The sequence below is a fragment of the Buteo buteo genome, chromosome 8 (genome assembly GCF_964188355.1).
Source record: "Buteo buteo chromosome 8, bButBut1.hap1.1, whole genome shotgun sequence".
In the NCBI taxonomy this organism is placed as follows: Eukaryota; Metazoa; Chordata; class Aves; order Accipitriformes; family Accipitridae; genus Buteo; species Buteo buteo.
In genome coordinates, this window is record NC_134178.1 from 3,124,260 (window position 1) to 3,134,463 (window position 10,204).

The window sequence follows — 10,204 nt, forward strand, 5'->3', positions numbered from 1 at the left end:
AATGCAAGTCCTATTTCCTGGGAACGAAGACACTGCATTCAATTATAATTAAATTCACTTCCTAAAAATGAACGTATGCGAAAACATCATATCCAGTAACCCTTGCATATCAGAAGCCATTCATTCTATGACAAGTTTAAATAGTGTCTTACTTGCATTCTCACAAATTTGCAGAATAACTGAATGATGCTCAATAAACTTTGGGACATTAAGAGATGGAAGGTAGGTAAAGAGGGCTTCCTGGCAAACGCCTCACAGCTCCATTTGCACCCAGTAACATCTTTGCAGCCCCCAACTATATTTAACGAGACAGTAGCCCAGAGAGGAGAGTACAGGGTGGTAGGCAGCCCTGAGCTGGTTCTGTGGCTGGGATACTTTATGAAGAAACCCTGCCTGACAGCTAGAATCAGCTTATTTTCAGGTGTATCTTGATGCTGCCTTTTTACTATCTCTCTTAATAGTTTCTTCGGCTACTGTAGCCATTTAACTTAGCTGCTAGTCAGCAGATAAACATTCATAGCTTATGTTTCCAATGGATTAAAAGCAAAGTAGTCAGTGATTTGCAGAGGAACAGCAGTCATACCACTGAAATAACAGGTCAAAAGCATGAGCACCTCCACGCCCTCTCTTTTGTTTACAGCCCATAATAGGAAGTAATTAACTGTCTTATTGTTTGCTTGTTTTCCGTATGTTTGGTTGTTGGGTTGGTTTTTTTACACAGCAGCAAGGAAGATGATAGAAGTATTTTTTTAAATGGGCAAATGTAGATCCATCTATGCCATAGTGCACCTGCCATTATAACTGCCTGCAGGGTGACTGCATGCAACATGTGCTAATGGAAGGAGCTACTCTCCTCTTTTTTTTTTTTTTTTCTGTTTTTGTTTTGATTTGCACAGCTACACTACCTCCCTTACCACATGACAGAGACAAAAATGTTGTCCTCTTGGTAGAGAGAACAGTTGTATTGTCATCTAAGATTTTGCCATCAACAAAGGCCTAAGAAAATTTCAGCTCTTGAACCAGTATAGCTACACAGGCAAAACTTGGTAGAGCAGGCTGGGCCCATGCTTATAAAACAATTAAGCTGGCAGGCAAATTCTGTGGGAGGTCTGATGCTGTAATTTCTTTTTATCTCAGAGGCAATATTTAAAACAGATAACTGATTTCACTGGAACAAATCATGTGGGTAAGATCTACTCATATGAGGAAAGATTATTTTGGGAACCTGCTCCTGATGTTGGCAAACAATAATTACAGAGCAGGAAACACTGACATCAGTTTTAAGGAACATTTAAGAGAAAAAACACTATCAAAACTCTTGAGAAGGAACTAAAAATACGTGCTGAGTTTCTAAAGTATGAATATCCTTTGCAAGTGGAAAGACCATGTTAAGGACTACCAAGGTCATCTCTCAGAGGTTCAGGGAGTGAACATTGTGAAAAATGAAAAGCACGTTGTCTCATATATTGCTTTTAGTAACCTTGACCCATACAGGAAAATTTATGAGCAATTAAGTTGTAATTGAACGTTACTGGTGGGTGCCTCCAGGTAAACTTTTCACAAACAGTTCCAATATTAATGCCCGTACCAGAAGAAAATCTAGCCTGTTCTTCCACAGTTCTGCTGACTCGGGGAGGTAGTTGTAAACTAAAAATGGAGCAAACTAACCCAATAAGAACAATAACTTAAAAAAAAAAAAAATCTGTTTGCAAGCATTCCAAATTGCCTTATTCTCAGTTGCTTTTTCTGGGCTTTATCTTCAATCAAATATACTTTGCTTGTCATTAGTATTAAGTCAGTAATGATTAAGTGCAAGATGTAATTACAAACTGAAGATATAATAGAAGAAAAGCAGCTTCCACCGCCTTCTCAAGAAGCACAATGATGTATATACGTACAGATTCGTAGATTCTGAAAGTAGAACAACTATTACATAATCTAGTCTAATATTTGCAAAAGGCCAAAGAATTTCGTGACAAGATTCCTGCGTGACAGCCATGACTTTTGACTGAACTGGAACACATTATTTAGAAAATAAGATCCATCTTAGAGGTAGGACGGGCCCCAAGTCAAGCAGAGCTCAAGCGAAAGAACTGCCGATGAAGCACCTCAATCTCCATGAACACCTGCTGGAAAAGAAATGCGACCCTGGGCAGCTTACCCACCTGAGCCCGCTCCCCTGGCACAGCTGAAAGGTGTGCGCTGTGTACAAGCGACCCAGGTGGGACACGTTGAAAGAACAAACCGTGCAGCCTGTGAGCCTAGCTGTCCTCCTGTCCTCATGGCTGGAGACATAGCCAAGCTGTCAGATGTCCCAGTACTGAGGAGGGATATGCGGTATTTCAGGATAAAGAAGTATGCGGCTCCTTCAACAGGGCACTGGTTACCACGCGGCAGCCTGTAGACACCGTCACAAAACGAGGACATTGCAATGGCACTGCAGAACCAAACTGGCCATGGTGCATTTGCAATCCAAAGCTGAATGGCAGGTGCTTGCTGGCCCACGAGTAATGCTGAGGGTTGGCCATGGTCAACAGACCAAAAATGTGTAACCACTGTTCTAATGCCACTCTGTCTTTTATTGATCAATCCAGAAACTGGAGATAAGGTCAGTTCGTATGTTCTGGATTTCTAATACCCATTTCTTTTTACTTGTACATTACTGCACACACTGATTTATGGCTAAAAGGACAGAACTTCAGCTTTAACATAGGCAAGGGTTAATCTACTGAAATCAACTGAGTTATAGCTAAGCTATTGGGTGAATTTGGCCCTGTATTCAAGCTCCGCTTGTGCTTCTACAGAAAGATACTTAACATCTATGAATTATTTCATGTCAGATGTAGGACAGCATTCTGTATAAACCGTTACTCAAAGTAGAGCTATGTTGAAGCAAAAAAAAAACCAAAACAAACCACCAAACCCCATTTTTCCTCCCACACACGTACTCTCTTGGGTTCCACAGCTGGCAGGCAGAAGCACCCTGGGAAGAACTGTTTTCCCATAGTGAGTGCACTGGCTTTCTCTACCAGATCCCCAGTTCATCCAGTGCCTTTCACAAGAGCTTTTCACCTTATGCCATCTGTCTGCATGTGTATAGGAAAGGAAAGCAGATTACATGGAAACAAAGGTATAAGCACATATTGGGATAGACAGTTCTGGCTGCATTGAGTGTCTGTGCACAATCCTGGGAGTGTGGTTATACACTACACGTACTTCTTGCCCGTGTAGTTAGTGTTTGGCTCCTAATTCTGTATTTCTTCTGCTCCACATCCATGTATGTGTGTTTGGTTTCTTTTTACGTTGTATACATGTTACCTTATAATGTTGTTTATGTTTTTGAGGAGGAAGCAGAGAGAATCTATTTACAATGCTTTTCTACTCCTTTTTAAAGATATGATACAAACCTTCACAGTAATGACAACAGCACAGTTTAAGGAATCAGTAATATTCTCCTAATAAAAGCTGCTTCTAAAGTAGCATTGCATATATGCATTCGCAAGCAAAGAATGCAATACATAGAATGTAATGTTTTCTCCCTGTCTTTGTGTGTCATTTGTGAATCCCGCAAAAATACTTGTAGTTCTGTATGTCTGATGAACACATATTGCAACATGCTTTTGCAGAGACTATGGCATTCCAGAACCTATACCAATTGCATGTCCTTTGATGTGGTAAAGGGAAATCACAGCAGATTTTTGGTGTCTACAGGTAGTTTTTGTTTGTTTTTTTTTAAGTGCAGTAGAGATTGCTACATGCCCCCAAGCGCAAACCACATTTGGCATGTTTTTATGGGTTTGTGCTTTTATGTAGTAGTCAACATTTATGAAAATGAAAAATTAATCCAGAGCAAAACCCAAACTTGAAAAGAACCAGAAAGATATTTGGTCAAATAAAGTCATTTTGGGTTCCTTAAATGTAAGGCTATTTCCATATATATTTATGCTTAGTTCCACATTGAAGTAAACAGATGGCAGACCCCTTACAGTCAAAACATCACGTGAGAGAGAAACAGATGCATGGGACACTTTTTAACCACAATGAAACCCCCTAAATTCATCATTAGCTCCCCTGATTAAAATTGCATATACCTTTCAGCGATACAGGAAAGATAAAGATGAAGATCTATGGAAGCTCATGGAAAGAAAATATCTGAAATAATTCTAGAGGTTGCATCAGACCCTCTCAAAACACTGTTTGCAAATATGAAGGGAGTAAGGCATCCAGGGATGAAAATATAGGAATCCAAGGCATGCATGCTTTTCTTGCAGTTATTTCAAATTTTGCACTTAACGTTTCATTGCTTAACAGCAGCAACAACGAAATTGTCTAAAGGAGTCTAGTGCCCCCTTAAACCATTATACAGCCCGAGTGAAAGTACTAAAACATTCTCGTCTACCCTTCAATAAAATAAAAAAGAAAAACAGTGTTTTCCAAATGTACTTGAATAATTTGAAAAAATGAATTAATGTACTCATGTCTTCTAAAAAATCAATGAAATAAGCAAAATAGCTAAAGCAGCTGATACCTAAAATGATGTGAGAGCTGTGATCTTCAGTTGTACCCGAGTCTCATTCTGCAAAGTATTGTAGATTCAGCGGCCTCAAGATATTTGATACCTAATTCCTATTGAACTGTAAAAGTCCGTAGCCTCTGAATCTCAAGACGTGGCAGTAGAAGTAAATCCGGGCTTGGGAGCAGGCACTGGGATTGCCAGGGTGAACCTCAAATGGCCCTGATGCTTACAGTGCCTTGGCAGAACATGTTTTATCTGCCATATGGATAGGCCCTAAGTCTCCAGCCAGTCTGTCCTTGCAGTGGTGACACTAAGCAGAAAAAAACCTAGTTGGGTACTTCCACACAAGGCCCTAATGCCATCTCCTGCACAGGCAAATGGGATCTGGCCACAGCTCAAACTGCCTGAGAACAGGTGTCCGACGGTAGCACGGATGTCACGTAACCACGATCTTGGGAACAGCCCTGTATTCCTGGGATCGCATTGCCAAGGACAGAGCAGACACAGCGAAAGGACATATCTGTTTCTTTACATCATCTTGAAGATGGATTCACTTTAAACTCATAAAAACTGCTGCTTAATTCCTGCTTGGCCCTCTACCCACCAATGTCCCCGTAAGCACAGGCCAAACCAACCGCCTACCTGTCTACTCCCTCTCCTCCCCTGTAGTTCACCTTGGCTAATTGAGGTGGTTTTTGCTCATCTAGTTTCTTAAGTTTCCTTAAGTTGTGCCTGACTTTCCCTGTGTGTTGCAGAAGAGCCTGTATTCCTGATTCGGGCTCAAACTCACATTAGACTCAAAGCACAACGAGGTAGGTACTGCAATGGAAATATATGTTTCATTGCCCTGCATTCCCTTAGCTGACCTAACCCTAAGGACTTCAGCCAGTTTTGAAAATAAGACATTGGTACCCAGGTCCCAAGAGTACTCTCCCAGATGTTGCCACTGAGGCCTGTGTTGGATGACAGAGACGTCATCCAACGTCTTTTCCATACGAGGACAAGAAGCTCTTGGCATGTTCAAGGGAAAGGTGAGACCAAGCAGTAGGTTTTGAAATTTGTTATCAAGTAAGCTTCGATGTGTATTTGGTTTTGCTTTATCTGCAGCACTGTCCTTATAAATTGCCATTGTTTCCTTTTATGAAAGACACTATCTGGAATTGTCTTCCTGAACAAGGTGTGTTGAAATGCCTGTTTGTTTCTTGCAGGGTGAGGATTGGTAATTCTCAAGCTGCACACCAATCCTTCAAGGAGCTGCCCACATGTGGGACCAAAGTCAAACTCTTGGCCCCAAGAGACATAAATGAACTATAAAAAAATAAGCAAATAATTTCACAAGGCTTTGTACTTACTCTTTGGTATTTCCCCCTACGGTACCTCTGCCACCCAGTTAAACTAAGAGTTTGCCTCACTTATGGCCCTCTTTAGTACAGACGCACGCAGGCACACCCTAATGCTGGGATTCCCAGGCTGAGATCCACAGCCCTGCAGTGCTCTGCAGCTTGTTGAAAGTTATCTGGGGACAACTGCCATACCTGGAATGTGCGGCATGATGTGACTGGCAGCGATGTTTATCCTATTTAAAACAATGAATGCCCCCATGACCAAACCACGGGTATCCTAGGGTTTAAGTAGGAGAAGCAATGCTCACTTAAAAAAATGGACGGGACAGTGGTAGATGAGAAAGTGGCCTAACCCAGCAGTTTGGTCCAGACAAGAAACAGATAAATGCAAAACTATACAAACCAGGGTTGGAGAAATGCTGTTTGTGGGATTTTTTTTTCTTGACTACAAAACTGCTAAAATCACAGCTGCACAACAAGCCTGTGACTCTAATTGGTTTGTTTCTCCATTGTGCATTGAGACCAAGGTACATGTATCACTCAGGGAGAGATTTTTCCTGGCATTCAGACACGTGGAATTTGAGAACGTAAAGAAGGCAAAGATTAAGTGAGAGATGGACCAGGGGAATTGACTGAAGCACGAATGCTCATTAATGCTCTAGTTGGTTAAGAAAACCCAAAGAGTGTCTTGGGAAAAAATTAATGGCAATTTATATCACAACAGTACTAGGCACTGGAAAACATCAGGTTTCAATACACATTGAAACTTACCTGAGAACTGCCTTCAACGTCCCCTGTTTTCCTGCTCTTTGAAGGATACAGGGGTTTTCTTTAGTCCTACTGTGACACTTCCTGCCAAGCTAGCAGACTCCATAGCCTAAAATCAGAGGACCTGGTGGCAGACATCCATTAAAAATATTCACAGTTTTAAGGCTTTAAATAAGTAATTCCTGTTTTAATGAAAAGGACAACTGTTTCAGAAAAGAACTAACCCCCTTTTCATCTTCTAAAATTTGAGCCAATTCTGAAGTTATATTTCTTAACAAAAATTGCTTCCTAAAAATGAGCCTATATTAAGAACTAGAAAGCCCAAAAGACAATTAATTTTAGAGATGCGTTATAACCAATGAACAGCATTAAAGAGTCATCTGTAAATATCACAGACTTTACTTTTACAACCACCAGTTATATCATTCTGAGGTACCAAAGCCATCCTGAGGTCCAGGATAATAAAACGATACTAAAATGTTAACCGAGACACCCTCTTTCATTTACGTTAATGAAGTGACTTGGTTACTACTGGCCCACCACTGTACGTGCTGCCTTCAAAGGAGTGGGATCAGAGAAAGTACTGAAGATCTTAAAAAAGATCTGATAGGAACTTGATATCCATGTTATTAGATCATCTGTCAAGAGGTGATTCACTTTAACTCTTCAGGACACCGGCTCTGAATTCTTCTTGCTTAAGCCATAACTTGACTACGCTTGCTTGCATCACTCCTTATGCCCTAACAAGTACGGTGTTTTGCATTATACTTCACCAGGCAATTTTTTTTTTTTCTGAAGGTAACGTAGATCTGCTGACTGACAAAATATCACTTTATAACGACACACTTTCCATAAATCTTTATTCAAGATGTCTCCATTGTCCATTATTGGTACTCGGGAAGATCTAAAACATCATAATGAATTCCTGTTTTATTCGTGTACTCTAGCTGTCACCTTAATTTCCACAGAAATTATACTGGAATGCATGATACTGTAAATACTGGCATCATGTTGTCACTTTTTTCTTTAAAATCTTTTAAAATGTCAGACTACATGGAGTAATATATTCAAACGGGTTGTTATATCTGAGCTTTTGACAGAGAAATCTTAGACAGCCTGTACGAACACACTGCAGTAACAACACGTGAGCTAACTTTCCCCATTAAAACAGCTCCAAAAGCCTTCCATGAACAAATTAACAGTCTTCTTTAAAGTTGATTCTAATTATAACACTAGCAAGCAGAAAACATTAATTTAGGTCAGCTCCAACGACTGTTGCTATTTCTTGTCATATCAGAATGTCTCAACTATAGTGTTGAATTTAATTACTGAAGTTGGATGTTTAAATATGTTTTCAATTAGGACTGTGACTGAATTCTGGTGTTGAATGATCTTATTTCCAGTACTAAACTGTTGCATCCATCGTGCACTTTCACACCTTGATACTGTCTCTGTGTTTCTGTGTGCGTGCGTGTAGGTATTGTTGTTATTCTTTTTTTCTAACGCCTTGCCAATGGTGCACACCATGGCGGGGAAAGGAGTGGTTGTTCCTGATGGGAGCAGTAAAAGGTTTAAATAAGCAGCAAGGAAGCATTCCAGTTATTTTCAATGAGCCCATCGGAAAAGGGCAGCTCTCGGAACCTTGACTGTCGGGGTACAGGGGCCTCGTAAAGCTGCCTGAGGGACCCTTCGCTCACCTTTAACCAAAGGCCACCGAAGGAGGTTATTTTTACTGCCGCTCTCCCGGCTCTCCCTCATCCAGCCCCCCAAAACCCCGCAGCTCTCCAAGCCTCCCTTCCTCCCGTACGGAACTAGAACCTCTTCCCTGGGCTCTGAAGTTGAGAGAAGCCGCCTTTCCCGCTCCCGGCCGAGGGGCTGGCCTGCAGGGCCCACCGAGGAGGAGGAGGCGGAGGCTGCCGGCCCCGGCGGGACGCGGCTGTGGGCCGGGGCCGCGGCTCGGGGAGAGGCCGGGAGCGGCCCTCGCCCCCCCCGCTGCCGCCCCCCCGCCCCGGTTCGGTGCCGGGCGGTCGTTCCCCCAGCCGTGCGGCTTCTCTCACCGCGGTGCGGCTTTACCGAGCCACACGCCGCCCGCTCCCTGAGCCGAAACCGCGGCTCTCTCACGCCAGCCCCTTAACCAAAGGCGGCGGACCTTGCCACATCATTGCCCCGACGCGCCCTTATTCGGCGGGTTTTAGGTTTTTTGGTTTTGTTTTCTTTTGAAGAAGGGAGCAGCAGTTCTGCCCGGCTCTCACCGTCCTCCCCGAAGCCCCCAGCCGACAAGGGCGGGCGGGAGGGGTCCCGCACCCCCGCAGCAGCCTTCGCTTCACCCTCTCCCCGCGGAGTCGCCGCGCCACACAAAGGGACCCGCCGGCGGGCGGCACGGCCCTCTCCCCCCCACACACCCCTCATCCCCTCACCGTCCCCGCAGCGCCCGGGGAAGGCTCGGGCGGGAGGTCCGAGGCGGGGCCGGACCCGACTCACCAGGCGAGGCTGAGGGCAGGTGTGCTCCAGCTCCTCCATGGCCTCCTCCGAGCGCCGCGCCTCAGAGGGGGATCTCGGGATACCTCTTTCTGACTCAGCATCGGGCGCCAGCACTGGCATGGCCGGCGGCAGCCTCGCCCGCTGCCGCCGCCGCCGCCCGGGCCCGCCCGGCGCGGGGCTTCGCCGTCACGCGTGGACCCGCCCCACCGTGAGGGGAAAAGGAAGGGGGGGGGGTGTCTCCCCGGCACGGCCGCCGGTGGTTGCCACGGCAACCGGGGTTGCCGCCCCCCCCGCCCCGCCCCGCCCCGCTTCCCTCAGCGGCGCGGTGCTGAAGGGACAGCGCCAGCCTGGGGGCCCTGGGGCCGGCTCCCAGGGCGGGAAGGGGAAGGGGAAGGGGAAGGGGAAGGGGAAGGAAGGGGAAGGGCCGCCCGCTTCTCCTCCCTGGGGAGGGAAAAGGTCCTGGGAGCGCCGGCTGGGAGTAGGGCTGGCACGTCTGGGTGTTGTCGTGTGGTTGGAGGGGGGGGTTCGGTTAGTGACGTCAAAGGAGTTTGGAGGGGGAAGGGGGTGCGTTTCTTTCAGAAATACATAGTCACGTCGGGTTGGGTTGAGTTGCTCGGCAATGCTTTTGCAAATTCGTGGCGCAGAAGAAATCGAGTTGCTTCTCAGCGAAAGGAACGATAATACAAAACAGGTTTGGTAAAAACGCCATTCTCTTCTGCCAAGAGATGGGTAACTGGACATCGCCGTAACGGTGGCGGCTCCGTCTAAATGCAGCAACACCTTTCCATCACAGCCAAATATGTGACAGAGTTCCCAGGCCCTTAGCGAAGAACCTGGCTAATGCCTGCCCAGGAGTCACAACTACGTCTGCAGTCGCACCGGGCGGCTGCTTCACCGCAGGCAGCTGTGGCTGCTACGCTGCCGAAGCCAAACACCCAGCCTCCATACTCTTCAATAGCATGAGAATACGATCAAGGTAATATAAAGCCAACGCTCTTTAGAACGAGAGATTCCGTTGGCTATTGTTAACCTTGATAGATTCGTTACAGTGGATTCCAGCAGTACTTAGCTGCGGTGGGCACCGTGAGCATTGTTT

At 45.2% G+C, this 10,204-nt stretch overlaps 1 protein-coding gene across 2 annotated transcripts in view; it reads right to left on the reverse strand.

The window, feature by feature from the left end:
• Positions 1 to 9,229, reverse strand: part of PCYT1B (phosphate cytidylyltransferase 1B, choline) — a 31,492-nt gene extending 22,263 nt beyond the window's left edge. For both annotated transcript variants that reach the window (XM_075033496.1, XM_075033497.1), the window contains exon 1: positions 9,109 to 9,229. In XM_075033496.1, coding sequence (XP_074889597.1) covers positions 9,109 to 9,228 — 120 coding nt within the window. In that variant the 5' untranslated portion in view covers position 9,229. The remainder of the gene's footprint in view (positions 1 to 9,108) is intronic.
• Between the last annotated feature and the right edge of the window lie 975 nt (positions 9,230 to 10,204).